The sequence below is a fragment of the Lathamus discolor genome, chromosome 6, assembly GCF_037157495.1.
Source record: "Lathamus discolor isolate bLatDis1 chromosome 6, bLatDis1.hap1, whole genome shotgun sequence".
Lineage (NCBI taxonomy): Eukaryota > Metazoa > Chordata > Aves > Psittaciformes > Psittacidae > Lathamus > Lathamus discolor.
Genome location: NC_088889.1, coordinates 10,783,184 through 10,809,651, shown reverse-complemented (window position 1 = coordinate 10,809,651; position 26,468 = coordinate 10,783,184). Strand labels below are relative to the sequence as shown.

Here is a 26,468-nt window from a genome sequence, read left to right as displayed (position 1 = left end):
GGAAAAGGTTCTTCACTAAGAGGTTGTTTGATCACTGGAGCAGGATCCCCTAGGAAGTGCTCACAGCACCAAGCCTGTCAAGAGTTCGGAGTATCTGGATGATGGTCTTAGTCTTAAGATTTAGTTTTAAGTAGTCAAGCAAGAAAACAGTTGGACTCGATAATACTCATGGGTCCTTCCAGTTTGAGCTATTAAATCATTTAATGATAATAATCTCAGGGCCATAAAAGGCTAGGAAGTTATATTCCTGAGGCATCAGCAGAGCCTGACAATCAGGAGGAGCAGGATGCCAGCAATCACCCAGAATTGTCAGCGCTTCAAGGCAGCAATGAGCAAGGCTCTCCAGGCCACACGACTCTGCTGGCTTAATTATCCTACCGTCTTGTTAGACTGTGAATAATTATCTTTATTACGGCACGTTCAATGGCTATGGCCATTGTCTACTATTTGGACTTAAGTAAAGCATTTGACACTGTCTTCCACAGCATTCCCCTGGAGAAACTGGCTGCTCTTGGCCTGGATAGGTGGATTCTTTGCTGGGTTGGAAACTGGCTGGATGGCAGAGCCCAAAGAGTGGTGGTAAATGGTATCACGTCTCATTGGCGACTGGTCACTAGTGGTGTCCCTCAGGGCTCGGTGTTAGGGCCAGCGTTGTTTAATGTCTTCACTGATGATCTGGATGAGCGGATCGAGCGCACCCTCAGCAAACTTGCAGATGACACCAAGTTGGCTGGGAGTGTTGATCCGCTGAAGAAAAGAAAGGCTCTGCAGAGGAATCTGGACAGGCTGTGGTCAGTGGTATGAGGCTCAAAAAGGCAAAGTGCTAGGTCCTACATTTGGGCCACAACAACCCCATGCAATTGATTCGGAGAAGTCTCCAGGAATTCACCAACACAGTTTTAAGTTGACAAGCAGGTATTCTTTATTGTGGTGCCAGGAGACACGGTGGATCACTCCTCCAAGAGTGTCTCATCCAAGCATCAACCAGGCTGTGATTATATTGTCCTTAAACATACATATTCATTAGATTACATACATTACATCATACTTCTAGAGAATGCCTTCTGTATGCACATAAAAATGTGGTAGTGGGCTTCTGGACCCCTGGTGGTTATTTCTTCATCACTTTGTGTTAGGATCATTGTCATATCAGTAATCACCAGGCAGTTCTGGCAAAGCTTATCTTAGTCATTTCCTTTTCTCTATAATTGCTAACAAAGCCTAACATCCCTGAGGTTATTCATTTACAACCCTATTCTTCAATCAACCCCATTCTTCACAATGCTACTGGCTTGGGGAAAAGTGGCTGGAAAGCTGCTTGGTAGAAAGGGACCTGGCGATGCTGATTGATGGCCACTGAACATGAGCCAGCTTGTGCCCAGGCAGCCAAGAAGGCCAGAGGCATCCTGGCCTGTATCAGCAATAGCGTAGCCAGCAGGACCAGGGCAGTGATCATCCCCCTGTACTTGGCACTGTTGAGGCCACACCTCAAATCCTGTGTTCAGTTCTGGGCCCCTCACTACAAGAAAGACATTGAGGTGCTGTAGCAGGTCCAGAGTAGTGCAGTGAATCTGGCGAAGGGTCTCGATAATAAGTCTTATGAGGAATGGCTGAGGGAACTGGGGTTATTTAGTCTGGAGACAAAAAGGCTCAGGGGGAACCTTATTGCTTTCTACAGTTACCTGAAAGGAAGTTGTAGTTGAGGAGGGGTAGGTCTCTTCTCCCAAGGAAGAAGAGGTAGGACAAGAGGTAACAGCCTCAAGCTGCCCGAGGGGAGGTGTAGATGAAGCACTCAGTGACATGGTTTAGTGGAGGTCTTGGCAGTCCTGGAGTAATGGTTAGACTTGAGGATCTCAAAGGTCTTTTCCAACCTAGTTGATTCTTTGATTCTATGATTTATATTGTTATCTAGAATGTATTTATAGTCCAATTCTTACGAGTTAGCATCGCCATCTGTTTCTTCAACAGTTACATATCCAGGAGAGCCTGTAGCAATTAAACATTCTGAGTTCAAATTGCCTTATGATTTTGTGTGGGGTTTTTTTATTATAGTGCCCCACTACTGGGGAATCCACCACTTCCCTGGGAATATTATTCCAGTAGCCGATTATTCTCATTGTGAAAAAAATTCCTCTTGTGTCCAATTGAAATGTCCCCAGGAGAACTTGGAAAATTCTGTGATCATTTCCCTGCATAAAGCCCAAATAGAGAAAGGATTCTCAAATGTAATTCCCAGTTCAGACAGGTGTAATTCCAACTGAGCATGTGTCCTTGGTACATTGGGGTATTGCTCAAACATGGCAGAGTTAAGGCTCCATTTTGAGAATGACATTTAAACATATTGTCAGGCATCACTGTATCCATATGCTTTAAAGTTCTGCTGCATTTTTGTATTCTAAACAGCACAAAATACTAACCAGAAAAAAAAACCCACAACAACAAAACCAACCAAACAAAAAAAAACTCCAACAAAATTTAAAACATGAAATCACACAAAATCATAAGGCAATTTGAACTCAGAATGTTTCATTGCTACAGGCATTTGTTCATTTATTTTCTCATGCGTCAGCATCCTCTGCTGCTGCGTTGGCGATGATTTCTCCTCCTCCGGAACCCACTGGTTGTGTGCTCGTCCCGTCACCGTTTCTGCATCTCACATCTTCACTACAGCCTTCTTGCTCCTTAATTTTCCTCCCCAAGGACAGAGATAGCTGCTAGGGTGGGAAAATGGTGGTGGGTCGTATGAAGATTGCATGGGTTCATACTAGGTCATGTGACAGAATCTGAAGAGGAGATATAACAGCTTTATGAGGGATGTAAGAGCTTTGCAAGGAATCTCCTCCAAGTTTGTCACTGCAGAGTTCCTTCCCTTTCACACCTTTCTTTCAATCTCCTGCTTGGATTCCTTGCACGTCTTCCAGATATGCAGAGCCCATCCAGGATGCCCCATTTGCTTCAGCAACTCCAGTCCGCACTCTGGCTCCACACACACACTGGACTTTCTCTTCGCAGCTGTACCCTCTTGAACCCACTTTGTGACCCAGGTGACTTCAGGGAGACCAGAAGGAGGGAACCAACAAGGCTGTGACAGGAGCAGAGAAGAAAGCCATTATGTAGAGCTGCTCCTCTAAAAATGGGCTAGCACAGAGGTTTGCTCAAGAGACAGAACAGACAGTGGCAGGGACAACTTTTGGTGTCTCACATCACTCCCACTCATCATCTGACTCTCCTATACACCTCCACCTTCACAGATCTTAAATGGGAAGTGTGGATGTGGGACAAACAGTGCAGCCATGGAGTATGTGAGAAGCATAGCACCTACAAACAGTTACAGTGGCTCACAGCTCAGGCAGTTTGGCTTCAGTGGCAACAAATCACAGCGTCACAACAGCCTACCTTGAAATCCACCTTTCACTTCATTAGTGCCCTTGTCTTCCTATGTGTATGACGTTAGGCTCTTTGGCTTGCTCTCTGGCAATGAGCAAATGCCTAGACCCTGCTCACCAGTTAGTACTTTTTCAATACTTATTTTGCCTCCCTGAAGAAGAAACGGATCCCACGCACTTGGGATAAATACCCCGTGCCAGCTCTTTTGGAGAAACGACCCACAGCTGCATTCCTGGACGCGCATAAAAATTGCCTGAAGGGCAGCTGATTTTACAGGGGTGGTTACTGGGGGAAAATGATATAGGGAAGACTGGGAAGAGAAAGGGGCTGGTTGTTGGGAGCAGAATAAGTGCTACGTTAGGAATCCCATTCTCAAGCAATCCCAAAAGTTCATTACACTAGCCATTATCTGCTATAAACTCCCTTTTCCCACCTAGGAGATGAAGTTGCAGGGCGACACAGATGACAAGCAATATTATTTAGAACACCTTTTATCGATGAAGGTCTTACTATTAAGCTCTTAGGCTCATATTATGAAGCTTGGGCTTATAGAGATAGGCTGAGAGTAGGAGTTTTTCAGCCTGCAGAAAGAGAAAGCTCCAGGGAGACCTTAGAGCACCCTTCAAGTTCATAAAGGGGCTAAAAGAAGGCTGGAGAGAGGCTTTTGACAAGGGCATTAACTGATGGGACAAGGGGGAATGACTTTAAACTGACAGAGAGGAGATTGAGATACTGCGACCAAGTTCTCCCCGTGAGAGTGGTGAGGCCCTGGCACAGGGTGCCCAGAGAAGCTGTGGCTGCCCCATCCCTGGCAGTGTTCAAGGCCAGGCTGGACGCGGCTTGGAGCTGCCGGGTCTAGTGGAAGCTGTCCCCGCCTGTGGCGGCGGTTGGAGCTGGATGAGCTTTAAGGTCGCTTCCAACCCAAACCATTCCATGGTTCTGTGATTCCACCACGTGATCCCTTTAGCGTGGCTTTCCGCTCGACCAGTTCCCGGCACCGAGGAGCCGCCGCCACCGCGCTCGGTCAGGAGGAGCCGCAGAAACTGGGTCCCCCCAAGGGAAGAGCCGCCCTCGGCCCCTGCTCCTCTCCCCGCCGGCTGCTTCCAGGGCCTCATTCCTCGGGCGGCCCCTGCCCGCCCCCCGGGCGGAGGTGAGGGAAGACCGCACCGCGCCCGCCGCTGGCACGCTCTCGGCCCCCTCGGAGTGCGGCAGAGCGAGCACCGGCGCGGCGGCGAGCGTGGGGACAGGCGCCAAGGGCAGCCCGCCGCGCCGTGGAGGAGGAAGGGCCCGGCGCGCCGCGCTGGAGTAAGGCCCTGCCGCGTTGCTGTTGGAGGAGTGAGGAGGTCGCGATGCCGCTGTACGAGGGCCTGGGCAGCGGCGGGGAAAAGACCGCTGTGGTGATAGACCTGGGCGAGGCCTTCACCAAGTAAGTAGTGCCGCAGCCCCTTCGCCTGCCCCTTTTCTGTCGCGACAGGCTTCGCCAGTGTCGCGGCTGTGGGGTGCCGTCGGGATGAATAATCGTGTGTGGCGGTTTTTCTCCTCCCCCTCTTGCTATGGCGGTACAAAGCCGGCAAAACCAGCTTTACTTTCTAGTCTCGTGTTTCAGATAAAACAGAACGGGTGTAACTGGAGGTCGGAGCAGAAGTGCTCAGTATTTAGTCATTTATCTCATGAGCCAGAAATGTACCCGTGCCTCTGCCCGCAGCACGGCAGAGTATCCCGTTGCATTAGAAACCCCCAGCTTCCTCCACACTCGGGTCCTAGTCTGTGCACCCCTCGTGAAAAAGGGGCTGTTTAAGCAATCCCTAAGCAATCCGGCCCCACGTTCAGGGTTAAAATACTCTGGAAATGCTGTCTGGGTTTCAGTGGCCTGTTTGGAGAAGTGGTCTGCACGCAAGAAAAAAATACTGTCTTGCAATAGAAGTGATTCTCCCCGTCTATTCTGCTCCTGTGAGACCCCACAGGCAATACTGTGTCATGCTCTGGGGCCACCAACGCAAGAAGGGTGTGGAGCTGTTGCAGCGAGTCCAGAGGAGAGCCCAGAGGTGCTCAGAGGGCTGGAGCACCTCTGCTCTGGAGACGGAGTGAGTGTCTGGTTGTTCAGCTTGGAGAAAAGAAGGCTCTGGGGAGGCCTTAGAGCATGCTTCCAGTGTCCAAAGGTGCTAAAGGAAAGTTGGAGAGGGGCTTTTCACAAAGGAATGTAGGGATAGGACAAGGAGGAATGACTTTAAACTGACAGAGGAGAGATTGGGATGCCAGAAAGAAGTTCTTCCCTGTGAGGGTGGTGAGACACTGGCACAGGGTGCCCAGAGAAGCTGTGGCTGCCCCAGCCCTGGCAGTGTTCAAGGCCAGGTTGGATGGGGCTTGGAACAACCTGATCTAGTGGAAGGTTTCCCCACCTGTGGCGGGGATAGGAACTGCATGAGCTTTAATGGCCTTTCTGACACAAACCATTCTATGATTCTGTGTATGCCACTTTTACTAGGCTAGGCTCATGCCTCAGGCTGTGTCTGTGTGGGTGCGTTTACCTGCTTGGAGCCCTGAGGATTCCTCTGCTTGTTGAAAGAAGCAGGAGTTGCAGGAACAGGGTTTCTTTTCCCAACTTATTTTTGTATTGTTTTCTTTCCCTTTTTTTCCAAGTGATGGTGTAACTGCAGTCCAGCAGGCAGGCTTTCTATGTGAAAATTATTGTGATGTGGTTATGGAGAGGATTTACCAAAGCTCTCACAGATGGAAACAAACAATCTGATGATTGGCTTTTTGTGGATTTATGTTGTGTTGCCTGTCATGGGCTTTTTTCCAGTTTTGGGGCACTCGTGAGGTTTTATCCCGTGGGCATTATTTGTCTAATAAATGGTTTTATGGAAAAGCATTTCCCCTGAATAGTGTGGGTTTAGGGTCTGTTTCCAGCCTTCATTCTTGTAAGAGAGACAGCAACTTAATTATATGTGAGGTATCTGTCCTTTTCCAAATAAGGCTGAAATTAACCAAAATTTCAAAAGTTGTCAGGATGACAGGTGAGGACAACTGTGTATACACATATACAGGCTTTATTTGGGATTCCAAAGAAAAAAGTTAAATTCTAAATTATATCTGGTTTAAGATTTTTTTACACTGACAGCAGCCAAATACCAAAATAAATAATTGACCTTTAGCATTCAAAGTACTCCAACCCCAGAGGCCTTACAGTTTTCTATTAGTAGTCGTCTTCTGAGGTTTGTACTTAATGGGTGTGGCAGCGACGAAACAAATGTCAAGAGCTGCATTTCTTCCAATCAGACATTGAATTTCTGTTCTTTTTAATTTGCTTTCTTCAGTCCATGGTTCTGTGTCTTTTAAGGTGCAGTCACTTTATGAAAACCAGATGGGTTTCTGAAAAAATTGTTTCGGGATTGCTGCTATTTTGATGATGTTGCATCAATGCTGGACGCAGAGCCCTCACGTTTTGTCAGGAGGCCTGGAGTAGTAACCAGTCATCCTGAGGCAGTAATGCCTTACATCACCCAGGACGCTTGTGAAGGGAATGCATTTCAAAGCTGGAAATAGGGAAAAAGTGTCAGTTGCTGGTCGGCAGTGAAATAGGCCACAGGACCTGCGTGATCATGATCATCATGTCTTTGTCTTTTGTTTCTTCTAAATAAGCATCTTATAAAATTAGGGATTTAAAGAAGACAGGATAACTTCATCTTGCCTGTGAAAACTGGGCCTGTGTGGAGGATACAGGAAGGTATTTCTTTGGAAATTTACCAGGCAATAAGGAAGGTTGCTTGTGGATTATTACAAACTGTATTCAGTGAAAAGTAGGAGGCAGATCAGAATTGAGCACTACAGTCCTTACAGAAGTGAAGAAAAATTATTTTGTTTAGTGCAGCTGAGGGGCAGTCAGCAAGAAGGTACAAAATCTTTCTTATGCAAAATGGCTAGGTAGAAAAGCTGTGTGCAAAACACCTCTTTGTAATCACAGAAGTATGCCTAATTAATTACTCTGTGATGGTTCCTAGGCCCACAATGTTAAATGGTGACTTCAGATGGTAAGGTTTTCTACATTTTCTTTTAGGTGTGGTTTTGCAGGAGAAACAGGGCCAAGATGCATTATTCCTAGTGAAATAAAGAAACCTGATGTCACAAAGGTAAGCTGTTTTGTCTGAACTGTTTCACCTTTATCACGTTTGGTATGTTCCGGTATAGAAGGAATTTGCAGATATGTTTTCTGTCCTTCAGAAGCTATTTTTCATTATCTTACAAGTGCTGCTATTCTAACTAGATAACACTTAAGTGTGGTACCAATGCTGATGTTATTTGGTACTCATCAGCCATGCATGTTTGGGGCATTTATTGACAAATTTCTTTGCCTATCTATATTTTGTTTGCCTTTTTTAATTTCATTAGAGGATGGCAGCTTTGGAAAACTAATGTTGTGCTAAGTTACCAGGACAAAAAATAAGCGTGAATAAACTTTGGACTTTAGTAATAGGGTAAGTTTATAAGATGCATTGTTACGTTCATAGTGCAAATCAAGCAAGATTGAGTACTTGTGTCAGATTATATAGGTTCAGATGTAATTTATTATTTAATATAAATATTTATATCTCATGTATATGTTTATATAATCACTGCCTCATATTTAAGATTATTGTGGATATTTTTACTTTACAGCCTATCAGAGTTGTTCAGTATAATATTAATACAGAAGAGCTCTATTCATATCTGAAGGAATTTATCCATATGCTATATTTCAGGTAAGTGATGCTTGGATGTTAGTTACTCAAGCCTCCTGTGAGTCTTTTCTGAGTACATCGAGAGGTGTTAGAGATGTGATATTTAGCGAAGACTGATGTCTCATTTAATAAGATATCAGGTTAGATACAAGGAAGAAGTTCTTTACTGTGGTGGTGGTGAGGCACTGGAACAGGTTGCCCAAAGAAGTGGTAAATGCTCCATCCCTGGCAGTGTTCAAGGCCAGGTTGGACAGAGCCTTGGGCGACATGGTCTAGGGTAAGGTGTCCATGCCCATGTTGCTTTGTTACATTGATTTAGAAATGTATAATGAATATTCAGAACTACAGCCTTCTGGCAGATAACTCTTTAACTTTTCTGTAACTCAGTTCACTAACTTTCTTTTAGGAAGGTGTTGTTTTTAAATTTGGGAAAAAGACTTTAGGATCTGCTGTTGAAAATGCTATCTACATGCCAATGTCTACGGTTTTTGAGGATAATGCAATATGAAAATAAGGTAGGTCTCATAATACGTGCTTAAACTTACCGGTTTTGTTTTACTTGCCTTGTTTTTTTAGACATCTGCTGGTGAACCCCAGAGACCGTCGTGTTGTGATCATAGAATCTGTCTTGTGCCCTTCACACTTCAGGGACACACTTACAAGAGTCCTGTTCAAGCATTTTGAGGTACATGTTTTACCTAACTACTCCATGTGTTCAGCGTAGCACTTGCCAGTAGAAATTCTACATGCAGTCAGTACCAGATGTGGACAAGGAAATGAAAATATTGCAAAAAGAATGAGAGAGGCATAAAGAAGATGGAACAAAAAAAAAAAAAGCTGATGGTTGTCTGGGGGAGTAGGACTTGAAAATTGGATGAAAGGCATTTTTGTCTCATTCTGACTTTTTATGAGGACACAAAACAGGAGCTATTAACAAGAATCCAAAAGGTTTCTCTTTGTACAAAAATACAGCTGACATCTCAGTGTTCCAGACAGATCCAATAATCCCGATTGAGCACTGCCTGAAGCCAGAATCTCTATTTAAACACTCATTAGTGCTCTGTCAGCAAATCTCATGCCTTCTACCAGAGTCAGTATTTTCATCTGTTACATCATCTAACCTTTAGCTCTGCTCATTTACGTAAGAGTTTTCCTGAAATTTATTATCTTCCCTGCTTAATCAGTCTTTTTGGAAGAAAAATCTGAACCTAATTCTTGCTTAGTTCTAATGGGAAATGTTTGGGAAGGTGATTCTATACTGCTCTTCAATTCAGACAGAACAAATGTTAAGATTCTTCTATAAAAAGTGATGCAACTGGTTTGTCTGGAGTACTTCTTCACTGTGCTTCCACAACACAGTTTACCAGCTGATCTTGAACTTCTGCATAATCCTTTTCTGCTGTCAATAAAATTGTCTGATGAAATTGCTGGAAGATTGGGTGGTTTTGTTTTGGTTTTGGTGTTTGGTTTTGCTTTTTTTTTTAATCTAATTCCGTTACAGAAAAAAAAAACCCATGTCTCGGATAAAGCACTCCCATACAAATTTGGTTGTAAAAAATGACAGTGAGGGTAGTAAAATACTGGAGCAGGTTGCCCAGAGGGGTGGTAGATGTTCCATACCTGGAGACATTCAAGGCCAGACTGGATGTGATTCTGAGCAATCTGATCTAGTTGAAGAGGTCCCTGCTCATTGCAGGGGGGATTGGACTGGACGATCTTTGGAGGTCCCTTCCAACCCAAACTGTTCTGTGCTTCTACTTGGAAAGTCATATTTTGATGGAGAAACTTTGTAACTTGCTAAGAAGCCAGCTAATACTGATGTGAAGTTAGTTCTCTCTGGCTAGTATTTCTATTTGGTGCAAAAAATAAGAATGGCATATTAATACATGGTCAATATTATAACTTGTGTCTCTTGGCTAAGTATCAGTAATGTTGCCCTTAAATGCAGGATTTATTGAAATTGCTCCTACAATTCACACTTCAGGTTGTTCCCTTACGGGAACCATTGCTATCTAGGGTATGTGATTTATGGAATTGTGGTAGAAGGAAGTAATTCTTGTGTAATTTTGACTTGAGTTTCCACATTGCTGTTGCTAGAGTGTTGTAAATAGCTGCTTCTGTGAGTTTGTGTGCAACAGTACGTTGTCATAAGGTTTTGTGGCACCTTTGTTCACATTTTCACCTCGTTATACAGCATTTCAAGTAGCTGTGCTTTTGTTTCTTAAATTTATTTTCAATGACAATAGGAAACCTGATCTATGAGTTCAGATAAATTCTGTAGTTGACACCCGCTTTTCTTAGAAGTCCGTTCCAAGATTTGTTATTACTGAAGTAACTGGTATTTACCACAAAGAAGGTGAACATAGAATTTAGAATCCTGTAGTATTTTATTCATTACTACACTCTCTTAAATGCTGAATTAGAAACAGGCCCCAAGGTGCAGTTGTTTGTGTTTGCTTTAATATGACATTTAGGGAAAGCATCAGTGCTTTGAGTGTTGTTTTTTTTCTACCCCCGCCCTTCCATTAATTGTCTTTTTTTGTTTCCATGTAGGTACCTTCAGTTTTGTTTGCTCCAAGTCATCTAATGTCTCTCCTGACACTTGGGATCAGTTCTGCCATGGTTCTAGATTGTGGATACACAGAAAGCTTGGTGCTGCCTGTATCCTTTAATAATACAGAAACAAAATTTTCAGCAACAAGGCTGTCATGACAAGATGATAGTTTTATAGACTTAAAGTATCCAAAAAAGTAATAGGAACAGATCAGCCAGTGTGGCTTTTGACTATAGGATGCCATGACTTGGGGAATCTCTTCATATCTGACAGGTGAAATCTGTGTTCCCTTGAAACTTGGGAAGGGAGTTAGTTACTTCAGCCATTAGATACTAGAAATTAGCTTTGGAGAAAAGCACTTGTAGAGTATTTCCAATAGCTATTGCAAGTGATTGTTGAGGGGAAAAAGCATTTAGTTCCAGCACACCGAAAACTCAAAACAAAACCGGAGAATTTCCTGATCTTCCTGTAGATATATGAGGGAATCCCGATTCTGAGCTGCTGGGGTTCTCTTCCTCTGGGAGGAAAGGCTTTACACAAGTAAGTTCACACTTACACATTCCAGGTTACTTATGACTTATTTGTGAAAGTTCATCTTTGACTAATGAGCAAAGATTCCCATTGAACATGACTTAAATCATAACTTGCTGTGACAGCATCTGATTTTTAAAGTGATCACTGTTTGGCTTTTGTTAGTGTAGTAAAAGCTGTGTATTTAGAAGAATGTAACCGAAGGAAAAAATACTGTCCCTTAAGCATGATACAGAGAATCAGCTTGAGTTAGTAGATGTCTTTAACTTATGTGCAATGTTTTAGGGAGCTGGAGTATCAGTTGTTGGAGCAGTGCACAGTTGATACAGGATTAGCCAAAGGACAAAGCCTTCCATCTGTGATGGGTAAGGTCTGTTTGATGTAGCCTGTGTGCTGTGAACTTGCGAATAAAATGCATTTAGTATTCACCGCATCCTATGTGATCTACTTCCATGGTTTTCTTTCTCCATGTTTAACAAGTATATTATTTTTATGATAAGCCACTCATAGCAGCAGGTTTGAATGAAGACTGATAAAAGTTCAGTAATATAATTCTTCAGTCTGTTTTGAGAGAAGACAAACTTTTTATTTCTGTTCTTAATGTTCTTTCTTCCTTAGAAGTCTTTAATAGCTGCTGTCAAAGTGAAACTTCAAAGTACTAATTGTAATTCTTACATTTAGTATTTTAGTTTCGACTTTAGTTTAGACTTAGTTTAATTCTTTAATTCTCTTTCTACTTAAAAAGCTCTGGTTTTAAGTTTTGGGGTTTTTTTTTCAGGCTCAGTTCCAGAAGACATAGTAGAGGATATAAAAGGTAAAATTTTCTGTGTCATAAAACTCTAGTTTATTAAGTTGTGCAGTAGAGTATGATAATGACAAGTGTGCAATACTCTACATGTAGGAATTATTTCATCTTCTCTGCCATATTCCTTACTTACTTGCAGTGTTCTTCCTCTCTGAAAGCAGAACTAAAACCATTTTGAATTCCTCTTTTGGGTTTAGCCTATGCATTGTTAAGATGTAGCTCATAGACACATTTGATAGAGTAGCACAGAAAGAGTCTTACACTACTGTATATATCCTGTGATCGGCAGGTAAGGTTAATTTAGGTAACATTTAAACTCATAGTCTACATAGCACCTGAATTCTGCCAAAGTGTAGAGACCATTTTTCTTTGCATTTATTTGATAATGTCCTGGATCAGCAAGGGCCTAAAGCGTGTATTCTTCTCTAAATTAAAGAGAATTATTGCCTATCGATGATGAAAGGACCCAACAAAGTCTCTCTTCTGCCCTTTCTTTTATTTAGTTCGCACTTGTTTTGTGAGTGATCTCCAACGTGGACTGAAAATCCAAGCAGCTAAATTCAACATTGATGGCACTGCTGAAGTGGGTAGAGAATGAAGCTTATCCTAGTCCTTTGAAGTGGATGTAGCCTCTTTGGCTTCTAAAATAATGTTTCTACATTTTTGTTTATAGCGTCCTTCACCACCTCCGGATGTGGACTATCCTTTAGATGGAGAAAAGATTCTGCATGTAGTTGGCCCTATCAGGTGAGAAATACCATAGCAGAGTGTTTATGAGAATAAACACTCCTAAAAGCTCTAAAAGCACATAGATCTTCGTAAAATTAATTTTAATGAAACACTTGCATATGCTTTTACTGTCTCGTAAATTAAGGCTTTATGCTGGTCACAGTGCAAACCTATATTAAGAGATATCAGCTTCTTCAGAGAGCTCACACTTAAAGATGAGAACAAACAGACTGAGGGGATGGCAGAAGCAGAAATGGAATATTAATGCATAATGATTAGATGGTTTCAGTGAAATGAGTGAGGTGTTGTCTCCTCCCTGTTGGTGGTAGTGATGATGCATTGTCAGCAGGAAGTCTGTAGTTACTCCATGATTTTACGATTTCTAGTTTGTGTTAGCTCACAGTGTAGTATTGCTTCTCATTAACACTTACTTCCTGTCTTTCCACAGAGATTCCATTGTCGAAATATTGTTTGAACAGGACAATGAAGAGACATCTGTGGCCACTTTAATCTTGGATTCACTTATTCAGGTATCTTTTTATTGTAAACAATTTCTTGAATGCCTCCAGCCTTGGAGAACATACAAATGATTCTTTCTGGAGTAACACCCTTCTGACTGCAGGTTGCGATTGGTTGAAAAAGCTGAGCACAGCATGACTCCTAGGGTTCTGCCTCATGATGAATTTCTGTGGGGTAGTAAGTCAGCATATGTCGCACACTCTTGATTGCTTCCTTACTCTTCGGTATACTGCATTGTGTCTAGGACTTCTCTAAGAAATACAGTACTCACCCCTCAGCAAAAGTAATACACTAGCTTGCATTTATTTGGGGATGGAGCTCTCTGTGTGTAGTGATGAAAGACTAGCTAATACTTGGTGTTGTAGGAATTATTCTGCTTAAACTGAAATGACACAGGTATTCTATTTCTTCTTTTTTCAAGGTGTTTTGCTCAGAGTTAGACTTTGAGTCCTGCAGACTGTTGATTTGTCTAAGGTGAAATAAAAATAATTTGGCTATCTCTATTATAGACAATACATTAGATCTGTTGAGGAGAATTTTCCTGGCATATACAAACACTTAATTTCTTATCATATTTAGTAAAAAAATGCATTAGAAAGCCATTGTAAATGGAAATTTTCATTATGTGGTGGTGTTTGCATGTTTAATCAAAGCTGACTTCCTGTAGTTATTGATTCCATCTAAATTAGTTTGCTGTGACATAATCTATTGGAGAGCCCTGAGCTTGGATGACATGACAAACATGTCGGTTAGAATTCTTTATGAAAACAAATTGTTTAATGAGAACTGTGCCTGGACCCCTTATCTCTGTACTTCTGGCCATTTACTTTGCATCACTCTTTGTCCTGAGGAAGGACAAATGTTTAATTTACAAATGTTAAATAGCATTGACTTATTTCTTCTGGACAAGAGCCTGGCATATCTTCTCCCAGAACTCGTGGGAATTACTGTCACCAATATCTCTGTCATCTTGGCCTGTCTCAGCTGAAGAGCTTTAGAGGAACTCACAGCATGCCCATAAAAGCCTCAGCTGGGAAGTTCCTTAAGCCTGGTTTTCTTGGGAAGTGTGGATTAAAAATAATGTGGGTTATGTTTCAGCTAAATATGAAAAAACAGCAACTGACGTGTGCAGAAACACTGACTGAATTTCTAACAGACCTTTTTTCTTTTATTCCTGTTTGCATTAGTGTCCGATAGACACCAGGAAGCAGCTGGCAGAGAACTTGGTAGTTATTGGTGGCACTGCTATGTTGCCAGGATTCCTTCACAGGCTCATGGCTGAAATCAGATACCTGGTAGAGAAACCAAAATACAAAGAAGCACTTGCCACTAAAACCTTCAGAATTCACACTCCACCTGCCAAACCCAACTGTGTGGCCTGGCTGGGAGGTAAGGATAAAAACAGCTGTTAAGGAAAGGTACAAAGTGAAGACTAAACCTTCTAAGTGGAATTTGTAATGAATAAATAGCAGTAGAAGGTAGGTGATCTACTGAAATAAAGTTGCAGCGGAGCTCTGTGGAATCGTTATGCCCTACTGGAAGAAAGGCTTCATCTGGGGGGCAGAAAGAGACACTGAGTTATGGGAACCTTAACCAGGTGACAGCAATGATGAGCAATTTGAAAGGGAGGTGTGGAAGAGGCGGTGTTGATTCGAGTGCAGTACAGGGCTACCGTCATATCATGGCACCAGTGAAGTAATTGGACAGAGCAGAGACCTGCAGTGTGTGGAAAGTCTGCTTACTGAAAAAGCAAGTTTGATTACTGACCAACAAGCTGTGAGCTATAGAGGCCAGAGGCTGCTAACTCCCCATGCTGTCCACAAGTAATAAATACAACAACTTGTGGTGGATTTTTTGGATGGTGTACTGGCAAGTTAGGGAAAAAGGCTTTCTGTTGCTAGCCACTTTTCAGGAAGGTTCTCAAGTTGATAAGAATTCATGCTTTCCTGAGCTTTCAGTTAATAAGCTGAGCCCATCTGGTCTGTATGAAGAACTAACTTTAAAGGTAGATTTTATATCCGTACAGTTTGAAATGTAAATGTTTATAAACATTTAACTTAGTTTTCAAACCTTTTGAGTCTTTCTTACTTTTAGGATTAGCAAATAAGAGTGATTTATATGCGCCAAGCTCTCTGACATATTTTCTTCTATGGCAGTGCTAGTCAGCAGCTGCAGCCTCAGTCGTCTCACAGCTTGTGTAACTTTTTACAGGTATTGTGTGTCACCCTTTCTGGGGGAGAAGAACTTTCCTTAAACACAAGTTAGCTTGAAGTGCTTAAAACAAAAACTTCTAGGAAACTTTCTTGTAAGAAGCTACTTTTGCTGTCGGCCTAGACTAGATGGTTCTTGGTTTCAGGTATTTTCAAAGGACATAAATGGAAGCAATTTGAGACCAGCTAGGCTACTGAAAAGGAATGCGGCTATATCCTTTAATTCCTTTAATTATGGGGACAAAGCTGAAAAAAAACAGTTGAGATTCTTTATGAGAAGTACGAAAAGAAATTAAGTAAATCAAATTAATGCAACATTTCCCCCTTGCCCCCCAATATTGTAGGAGCCATTTTTGGAGCACTTCAGGACATACTTGGGAGTCGGTCTGTGTCCAAAGAATATTACAGCCAGACAGGCCGCATACCTGACTGGTGCTGTCTTAATAATCCTCCGCTGGAAATGATGTTTGATGTTGGAAAAGCACCCCCACCATTGATGAAGAGGGCTTTTTCTACTGAGAAATAAGAATCTACATGCTACACAAGGATTCTCCTCCTCTATTTCAAGTACATGGTTTTGGGTTTTTTGTATTAAGTAATTTGTGTGTATCACTATTAAATAGGAACAATGTGGATGTCTTCAGGCAGTATACTGGTAGGTACTAACACTGTTTAAAACCATGTCCATTTTAAAAACAACTCTGGCAACTAATATGCTGTTTAGTCCTGTTCTGGAGAAATTCTCTAAAGTCATGAGTTACAGCTTACTGAGTTGTTTGTTATTTAGCTGTATAATAAATTACGTTGCTGAGAGTATTTGTTTTAAGATAGTTTTATTGTAAATATGCTTAGCAGAAAGAAGGACAGCCTACTGTAGGAAACATCTATGGAAGTTTTTCTGGCAAATTCTGCATTAAAAATATTCCATCCTTGAATCATGTGTGAGGAAATGGTTTGGGTCTTTTAAGTGAAGGTGGTGGACGAGTATTTCCCCTGGGCACTGTCCTGTTTTGAGAATTCTAGCAGAGAACTCTGCTGCCTGCAATTCTGACGCAGTACTGAGCTGAAAACTCACAGTATCTTTCCTCCAAGAAAGATATCAACCATGTAAGAATTATAAACAGAGGTGCAGGCAAATTTTGACTCTCTTACTGAAATGTCAATTTTGGAAGTAATTTCTTTGCCCTCCTTCCCCCATCAGAATTATTAACTCCATTGTCCTGCAGCAACGTGTAGTAAATGAAAATGCAATGAAGTAAGTCAAATACCTGAGAAAAAAACAAAAATGTACATGTGGATATTAGCACTATATTTAGGGATTCTTGGCTAGTTAATAGGCTTTTAGCAATGCTGTAACTTCACAATATTGAAGTAGGAGCATTTCTGTGGGAAAGCAAACACATAACACACTCTGCTGCTAGTGCTGCTGGTTTGGTTTGTCGTAATTTTTATTATCCTTCTGTAATACTGCTGTGAATTAACTCTGCACGCAGAGCTGTGGCTCCTGGTGAGCACTGCAGGCAGTGTCAGTGCATGTCAGCCGTGTCATGTCTCCAGAGACTGATTTCCCATAGCCCAAAATACTTCTAAACTTGCTGCCAACATGCTGCACATGACTCGTTGACTAAATGTTGACTCTTTTGGTATCTGCTGGTTACTGAGGTTTAAATCCTACTCTGAGGAATAATTGTTTATTTCAGATTTGGGGAAATATATATGTATAAAATTATTGGGAGGGGTGTTGTCTTTTACTGGCACAAATATGCTTTTTGTGACTGCTTTTGCTGTGCTGTCTGCTAACTACCCGCTGTGGCTCCTGAAGCATGTTTCTTGGAAGTTAAGCATGTATTTAAAGAAGAATTCTTGTGGTGAACCTTAACAGGAGGCAGTGTGCTACAGCACTGAAGTGCACTTCTGCACAATTTTGTCTTTGTGTTTGAGATATGCTTTACCTTAACACGTGGTGTTAGCACATGGTAGGAGATACTCACAGAATCACAGAATCCCAAGGGTTGGAAGGGACCTAAAAAGATCATCTAGTCCAACCCCCCTGCAAGAGCAGGGTAACCTACAGTACATCACACAGGAACTTGTCCAGGCGGGCCTTGAATATCTCCAGTGTAGGAGACTCCACAACCCCCCTGGGCAACCTGTTCCAGTGCTCTGTCACTCTTACAGTAAAGAAGTTCTTCCTGATGTTAACGTGGAACTTCCTATGCTCCAGTTTACACCCATTGCCCCTTGTCCTATCACTGGATATCACTGAAAAAAGCCTAGCTCCATCATCCTGACACCTACCCTTCACATATTTGTAAACATTGATGAGGTCACCCCTCAGTCTCCTCTTCTCCAAGCTAAAGAGACCCAGCTCCCTCAGCCTCTCCTCATAAGGGAGATGTTCCACTCCCTTAATCATCTTTGTGGCTCTGCGCTGGACTCCTTCAAGCAATTCCCTGTCCTTCTTGAACAGAGGGGCCCAGAACTGGACGCAATATTCCAGATGCGGCCTCACCAAGGCTGAGTAGAGGGGGAGGAGAACCTCTCTTGACCTACTAACCACTCCCTTTCTAATGCACCCTAAGATGCCATTTGCCTTCTTGGCCACAAGAGCACATTGCTGGCTCATGGTCATCCTCCTATCCACCAGGACCCCCAGGTCCCTTTCCCCTTCGCTACTTTCCAGCAGGTCAACCCCCAACCTGTACTGGTACATGGGGTTGTTCTTCCCCAGATGCAAGACTCTACACTTGCCCTTGTTAAATTTCATCAAGTTTCTCCCCGCCCAACTCTCCAGCCTGTCCAGGTCTCGCTGAATGGCAGCACAGTCCTCTGGTGTGTCAGCCACTCCTCCCAGTTTTGTGTCATCAGCAAACTTGCTGAGGGTGCACTCAGTTCCCTCATCCAGGTCGGTCCCAGCACCGACCCCTGAGGAACTCCACTAGTCACAGACCTCCAGCTAGATTCTGCGCCATTGACCACAACTCTCTGCCTTCTTCCTTTCAACCAGTTCTCGATCCACCTCACTACTTGATCGTCAAGCCCACACTTCTTTAGCTTATCTGTGAGGATGCTGTGGGAGACAGTATCAAATGCCTTACTGAAATCGAGAAAAACTACATCTACCGCTCTACCATCATCCCTCCACCTAGTCACTTCCTCATAGAAGGCTATAAGGTTGGTCATACATGACTTCCCCCTCATAAAACCATGTTGGCTGTTCTTAATGACCCCCTCATCCTTGATATGCCTAGTGATGGTGTCAAGAATAAGTTGTTCCATCACCTTTCCAGGGATGGAGGTAAGGCTGACCGGTCTATAATTACCCGGGTCCTCCTTCTTGCCCTTCTTATAGATTGGTGTGACCTTTGCCATCCGCCAATCCTCAGGCACCTCGCCCGTTTCCCACGACTTACCAAAGATGATGGAAAGTGGCCTAGCAATGACCTCCGCCAGCTCCCTCAGCACCCGTGGGTGCATTCCATCCGGACCCATCGATTTACAGATGTCCAGTTTGCATAGCTGATCCCTAACCCAATCCTCATCTACCAAAGCAAACTCCTCCTTTGTCCTGACTCCTTCTGGGGCTATAGAAATCCGGGGCCCTCGGGGAGAGTCTGCAGGAGTAAAGACAGAGGCAAAGAAGGCATTCAGCACCTCTGCCTTCTTTATATCCTCTGTCTCCAGGGTACCCACTTCGTTCAGCAGTGGGCCTATATTGCCTCTTGTTTTAGTTTTATTTGCTATGTATTTGAAGAAGCCCTTTCTATTGTCTTTAACCCGACTAGCAAGATTGAGTTCCAAGGAGGCCTTAGCTGTCCTAATTGCCTCCCTACATCCTCTAACAACTGTCCTATATTCCTCCCAAGCGGCCAGCCCCTCCTTCCATAATCCATAGATTCTCCTTTTCCACTTGAGTTTGCCCAGCAGCTCCTTGTTTAACCACGCCGGTCTCCTAGATCCCTTACTTGACTTCCTACTCATTGGGACGCTCCGATCCTGAGCTTGGAAGAAGCGGTCCTTGAATGCTAACCAACTATCTTGAGCCCCTTTACCGCCTAGTACACTTTCCCATGAGACTTCCCTTAGCAGTTGACTGAAGAGGCCAAAGTTGGCCCTTCGGAAATCCAGAACTGTGGCTTTGCTAGGTATTCTATTCCTCCCACACAGGATCCTAAACTCCACCATCTCATGGTCACTGCAGCCAAGGCTGCCATTGACCGTCACCACTTCGACCAAACCCTCCTTGTTGGCGAGTACTAAATCTAGCAGCGCTGCTCCCCTAGTTGGTACGTCCACCATTTGCATTAAGAAATTATCATCAGTGCACTCGAGGAACCTCCTAGACTGTGAATGACTGGCTGTGTGAGTCTTCCAGCAAATATCGGGGTAATTAAAGTCCCCCACGACGACTAAGGCATGTAGTCGCGAGGCTACTTCCAGTTGCCTGTAGAAAGCCTCATCAACTCCTTCGTCCTGATCAGGAGGTCTGTAATAGACCCCCACAACTGTATCACCCGTGCCAGTCAGCCCCTTGATTCGTACCCACAGACATTCCACTTGCTCCTCATCCGACCCCGGACAGAACTCAATACATTCTAGTTGCTCTCTCACGTAAAGAGCAACTCCACCACCTCGCTTTGCTGACCTATCTTTCCTAAAAAGGACATAGCCATCCATGACCACATTCCAGTCATGTGAACTGTCCCACCATGTCTCTGTAATCGCCACTAGATCATAACCTTTAGCCCGCACACAGACTTCTAACTCCTCCTGTTTATTCCCCATGCTGCGTGCATTGGTGTACAGGCATTTCAGGGAGCCAGTCCTAGTACCCTTTTTCCCCTGCGGGACAGGGTCTAAAGAGCTATCCTTTCCCACAAGTGAAACAAGAGATTGATAGTCCTCCTTAGCCCGCCATCCTTCAATCCCTAGCATGTTCCTCTTGGGCTTGTCCCCAACAGGCCCAGTTAAATCCCCTCCCCCCTTCCTAACTAGTTTAAAGCCCTGTCAATAAGCCCTGCTAACTCCTGCCCCAAAACCCTTTTTCTTCTCTGGGACTGGTGTATCCCGCCTGTCACCAGCAAACCAGGTGTCCCATACAGCAGCCCGTGACTGAAAAACCCAAACCCCTGCCTTTGGCACCAGTCACGTAGCCATACATTAACCTGCAGAGTCTTCTTATATATCCCTTCACCCTCGCTTGCAACAGGTATGGAGGCAAACACCACTTGCGCTCCAGACCCTTTAACCAGCCGTCCCAGGGCCCTGTAGTCTCTCTTCATCGCCCTTACGTTCCTCGTAATAATTTCGTCACTGCCAACCTGAAAAACCAGCAGTGGGTAGTAGTCAGACGGCTGCACCAGTTCAGAGAGCTTCTTTTTAACATCTCTAATCCGAGCCCCAGGCAGGCAGCAGACCTCCCTGTGGGGTGGATCCGGTCGACAAATGGGCCCTTCTGTTCCCCTCAGAAGGGAGTCACCCACCACAATTACTAAACAAACAAACAAATGCCAACAAAACAAAACACTGCTTAAAGTCTTAGAGTCTGTCTCAGGTGAGACTGCTAGTTGCTAGCAGTGGTCTAATAGTATGGACATGATTGATTTCTCTCCTACGTGCTGGCTGGTGCATTTTTAAATTGCCACCTTCTTGCTTCAGATGAGCTGCAGGGCTGCTAGCAGGGAGCAATAAAAATAGACAGGCATAGCAGTGAGTTGTTATTCACATTTATTTTATAATCCTGAATTGAGGTTAGTCTTTAAGAGATGATGGAAAGGAAAAACCCTGTGCAGTGCATCTCTGTCTATGGGCATGCTTCGAGGCAGTCCATTCCCTCTGGGAGCTTTCTCCTGTGCTAAGATGCCAATAAATCTCTCACGTAACACCCAAACAAACACTGCTTTTGTGAGGGTGTGGGCTATGGAAAGGGCTCTGGGGGCTGTGCTGGATGGTCAGCTCCACAGAATCATAGATTCATAGAACAGTAACAGTTGGAAAGGACCTTAACATACCTTAGTTCCAAGCCCTCCGCCATGGGCAGGAATGCCTCACCCCAGACCATGTTGCCCAAGGCTCTGTCCAGCCTGGCCTTGAACACTGCCAGGGATGGAGCATTTACCACTTCTTTGAGCAACCTGTTCCAGTGCCTCACCACCCCCAAAGCAAAGAACTTCTTCCTTATATCTAACCCGAACTTCTCCAGTTTTAGTTGGAGCGCATTACCCCTTGTCCCATCGCTACAGTCCTTGATGAGGCGTCCCTCTCCAGCATCCCTGTATGCCCCCTCAGATACCGGAAGAGTGCTGTGAGGTCCTAGGACCCCTAGGGCTATGCCTTGTCTCTCATGTGAAAATAACCAAAAGGGTTTGGTGATGTCTGGCAGTCCGAGGGCTGACGCCGTCATTAATTCCTTCTTTAATTCATTGAATGCCCGTTTTGCTTCCCCAGTCCACTGCTATTCCCTCACTTCTGTTTGCAGCAACTGCTATAGGCGTTCGACTAATATACCGTAGTCATAGATCCAGAGCCGACACCAACCTGTCATGCCGAGAAATGTCCCAAGTTCCTTGAGCGTCCTGGGGTTGAGGGGTTTGGCAGATCGTTTTCTTGCGTTCTTGTCCTAATTTCCACTGCTCCCCTGAGACCTCATACCCCAGGTAGGTGACTTCTTGCTTCATTATTTGTGCCTTTTGCTGAGATACCTTATATCCTTCAAGTCCACAAGAATTTAACAAGCTTACCATCCTTTCCCTACATCTGTTTGAAGTTTCGGTGGCTATCAACAGGTCGTCCACGTACTGGAGCAAAACTTCTTCCCCAGGGGGTGCAGTCCAGTCTTCAAGGTCTTTGCCAGTTGGTTTCCAAGTAGCGTTGGGCTATTTTGTGAAGCCTTGGGGTAACACGGTCCAGGTGAGTTGGGATTTCTGACCTGACTCTGGATTTTTCCACTCAAAAGCAAACAATTCTGGGGTCTCTGGCTCCAAGGGCAGGCAGAAGGCGGCGTCTTATAAGTCTTAAACAGTAAACCACACAAGAGTCTCTCTTAATTTTGTTAACCATGTATAAGGGTTGACCGCTACAGGGTAAAGTTCTAAATTAATAAAGCTCTATTTTATTGATAGCTCCTACGTCTTGTTTTAATTGATAACTTTTCTCATCCTCTTTCCAGATTGGCAAAATGGTGGTGTTATAATTTCTTACTGGTTGTGCCCTGGGCTTCAGTCTTCCTTGGAGTGGTTGGTTCACTTTGCCTTACCCAGTATTCCGCTGACCCACTCTCCTGGATAGACTTGATCCATGATGTCCAAGGGGACCTGCTTTGTTACCTGTGGCTGGATGAGAGCTAAAGTTAATATTTTGATTAATTTGCTGTCTCTAATATATACCTCACCATTTTTAAACTAGATCTCTGCTTCCAATTTTTCTAATAGATCCCTTCCTAAGAATGATTTGGGGGTACTTGGCATATATAAAAATGTACGCATTCCTATCCTTTTACCCAGTTTGTATTGGAGAGGTTGCATGCACGGTACCTTCTGTTGCTGGCCTGTCGCCCCAATCACATTCAAAGATTAATTAGGGATCAAAGGTAATTGTTGATTTAACACAGCAAACTTAGCCCCTGTGTCTACTAGAAATTCTACATTTGTGTCTTCCTTCCCCATCTTCATTATAACCGGGGGATTGGCCGGGGTTCAACCCTGCTCTATTATCAGGGGCCCTCGATTTACAACCCTGAAAGCAGTCTTTTCACGTACCTGGAGTTTTTCCATTGCCCTGATAGTTTCCTTTCCCTAAGGCTGCATGGTCGCACGAGTAATTGTTCAACTTAACTTTTTTCCTTTCATTACTGTCTCGGTTTAGTACACCCTCCATGATTTCTGAAAAAGCTTTTCAATATCTCTCTGCCAGTGGCTTGAATACCAAAGGGGTCTTGGCAGGAAAAAAGAAACATCATGCTCAGATCCCATATTTTAAAATATAGCATATCTTCTATCTCATATATATATATATTATTATATATATTAATATATATATTGGATCCAAAGGTACTCTTCTTGGGTACTGATGATTTTACAGCTAAAAATAATTCACCCTTATGTTGCCAATCTAAGTTCATCTGAGCCACTTCAATCCTAGCAGCTTTACCCACTTGTTGGTTGTTCTGGTGTTCCTCAGTGGCCTGACTCTTGAGTGTGCTTTGCTACATGAAATAAATCAGTGACTCCTTCTGTGTTTCCAGTTATAACAGCAATCTATACAATGAAGCTCCTTTCCCCCCTCACCCCCCACGGACAAAGTGAGGTTTACCCTGCAGGTAGATGTCACACACCCTGTACTACCTTGCAAAACCTGCCGAAATCAAGGGCTTCTACTTTATCAACACATCTGCAGACTGAAAGAAGGAGGCATCAGAGGCTGATGAGACCGGCAGAAAGCAAAAATCAATAGAGAGCACTGTTTTGTTATTCATTTCTATGGTTTATTACTTGGAAATACTGTTTTTTTGCTCAGTTCACTATGCCACAGAGCATATACATAACCAAGGAAAACCGGCCCCATCCTTTTCCCTTTTTACCAATGCTCTGTTTCAAACTGGTTCAGTGCAATCCTCAGTGTCACCCTTCAGAGGTTTCTTACCCCTCAGGTGAAATTCAGAGAGTACATTCAGGTGTAAACTGCTTTATGCCTCCATGCTGGTAGCATAGCTGGTGAAGAGCATGAGATTCATGTCCCGTTCCCAGCTCTGACTTGTTAAGTGACTTTCAAAGCCAAGCTTCACCACTCTCTGCCTTCATTTTCCCTTCCGTAAAATGGCAATAAGAATACCTAATTGTTGAAAGAGTCGCTTATAAGATCTGTGTGTTCTTGTAACAGCAAACTGTTGTATAAACTAATAATGTGATACAGTGGATTTCTTTAAAAGGTGATACTCCTTTTGCAGCATTATTGCACAAACCAGAAAGTTCAAATAACGGGTCCTAATTAAGAGACAGCGTAACTTAATAATTTACAGGAAGACACGTTTTGTACCTAGAAAATTACCTAAAACAATCACAGAGCGCTGCTCTGTGACCATGATGCATCCGCATGCATTTAAAAGAATTTTTTTCTGACAGGGGCTTGAATACCACAGAGCTTGGTGTCATCGGCAAACTTGCTGAGGGCGCACTCAATCCCACTGTCCATGTCAGCGACGAAGATGTTAAACAAGACCGGTCCCAGCACCGATCCCTGAGGGACACCACTTGTTACCGGTCTGCAGCCGGACATCGAGCCATTGACCACAACTCTTTGTGTGCGGCCATCCAGCCAGTTCTTTATCCACCGAGTGGTCCATGCATCAAATTGATATCTCTCCAATTTAGAGAGAAGGATGTGGTGTGGGACACTGTCAAACGCTTTGCACAAGTCCACATAGATGACATCAACTGCTTTACTGGCAGTTATTTATCCATCAATTCTATAGCCCCATCATAGAAGGCCACCAAATTGGTCAGGCAGGATTTCCCCCAGTGAAGCCATGCTAGCTGTCACCAAGCACCTTGTTCTTCATGTGCCTTAGCATGGCTTGCAGGAGAATGTGCTCCAAGATTTTACCACGCACAGAGGTGAGACTGACTGGTCTGTAATTCCCTGGGTCTTCCATTTTCCCCTTCTTGAAAATAGGGGTTATATTTCCCTTTTTCCAGTCGTCGGGAACTTCACCTGACTGCCATGATTTTTCAAATACGATGGCCAGTGGCTTAGCAACTTCATTCGCCAGCTCCTTCAGGACCCGCAGATGGATTCCATCAGGTCCCATGGACTTGTGTGCGTTCAGATTTTGAAGATGGTCACGAACCAGATCCTCTCCTACAGTGGGCCCAAGGTCTTCATTCTCACAGTCCCTGCGTCTACCTTCTAAGACCTGGGTGGTGCAGTCAGAGCCCTTGCCAGTGAAGACCAAGGCGAAGAAGTCATTCAGAACCTCAGCCTTCTCCAAATCCTGTGTAGCCAGTTCTCCCGAGAGCTTCCTCAGGGGGCCTATGTTGTCCCTAGTCTGTTTTTTGTTTGCTATGTACCTGTAGAATCCCTTCCTGTTATCCTTAACATCCCTGGCTAGGTTTAATTCTAACTGGGCCTTAGCCTTCCTAACCTGGTCCCTAGCTTCCCGGACAACATCCCTGTACTCTACCCAGGCCGCCTGTCCTTGCTTCCATTTTTTATAAGCCTCTTTTTTCCTTTGAATTTTCCTCAGCAGCTCCTTATCCATCCAAGGAGGTCTCCTGGCCCTCCTGCTGCACTTCCTTCTAGTTGGGATGCAGCACTCCTGAGCTTGTAGCAGGTGATCCTTGAATATCAACCAACAGTCTTGGGCCCCCCTGCCCTCCAGGGCTATATCCCATGGAACCTTACTAAGCAGGCTCCTGAAGAGGCCAAAGTCTGCTCTTTTGAAGTCCAGGGCAGTGAGCTTGCTGCACGCTCTTCTCACTGTCCTGGGGATCTCAAATTCAACCATCTCGTGATCGCTGCATCCAAGGCTGCCCTGGAGTACCACATTCTGAACAAGCCCTTCCCTGTTGGTGAGCACCAGGTCAAGCATGGCACCTCTCCTTGTCGGCTCCTCTATTACTTGCAGAAGGAAGCTGTCTTCCACACAATCGAGGAACCTCCTGGATTGCTTGTGCCGTGCAGTGCCATCATTGAAATGGTTGAAATCCCCCATGAGAACAAGGGCCTGCGAGCGTGAGGCTTTTCCTATCTGTCTGTAGAGTGCTTCATCCACATGTTTTCCTTGATCAGGCGGCCTGTAACAGATCCCCACAGTAATGTCTCCCACGGCTGTTCTCCCTTTAACCCTGACCCACAAACTCTCTGTAAACTGCTCACCTGCCCCCAGAGTTCCATACTCTCCAGCCTATCCCTAACATAAATGGCAACTCCCCCTCCCCACCTGCCAGGCCTGTCTTTTCTAAAGAGCCTGTAACCCTCCATTCCAACACTCCAGTCATAGGAGCCATCCCACCATGTTT

General features: G+C 44.0%; 1 protein-coding gene and 1 long non-coding RNA gene across 2 annotated transcripts; one reads left to right on the top strand and one right to left on the bottom strand.

Moving 5' to 3' along the window:
- Positions 1 to 897: 897 nt before the first annotated feature.
- On the bottom strand, positions 898 to 4,809 carry LOC136017113 (uncharacterized). Its single transcript, XR_010613834.1, has 2 exons — positions 3,397 to 4,809; positions 898 to 3,082 (listed from the first exon to the last, which is right to left on the bottom strand). It is a non-coding gene; the product is annotated as an uncharacterized LOC136017113 (long non-coding RNA).
- On the top strand, positions 4,360 to 16,388 carry ACTR10 (actin related protein 10). Its single transcript, XM_065685122.1, has 13 exons — positions 4,360 to 4,813; positions 7,445 to 7,517; positions 8,044 to 8,126; positions 8,682 to 8,790; positions 10,659 to 10,766; positions 11,132 to 11,199; positions 11,476 to 11,555; positions 11,969 to 12,004; positions 12,499 to 12,578; positions 12,669 to 12,742; positions 13,173 to 13,254; positions 14,431 to 14,632; positions 15,798 to 16,388. Exons 1-13 carry the CDS (start codon positions 4,737 to 4,739, stop codon positions 15,977 to 15,979), a joined length of 1,254 nt encoding a protein of 417 aa, XP_065541194.1. The 5' UTR covers positions 4,360 to 4,736; the 3' UTR covers positions 15,980 to 16,388.
- The last annotated feature ends 10,080 nt before the right edge of the window (positions 16,389 to 26,468 follow it).

Bases quoted from the DNA above. Each gene is read 5' to 3' on its own strand.
- ACTR10 (XM_065685122.1), top strand. From the start codon at position 4,737: ATGCCGCTGTACGAGGGCCTGGGCAGCGGCGGGGAAAAGACCGCTGTG. The intron at 11,556-11,968 runs GTAAGGTCTGTT...TTTTTTTTTCAG, and splicing joins AAGCCTTCCATCTGTGATGG to GCTCAGTTCCAGAAGACATA. The intron at 12,743-13,172 runs GTGAGAAATACC...GTCTTTCCACAG, and splicing joins CATGTAGTTGGCCCTATCAG to AGATTCCATTGTCGAAATAT.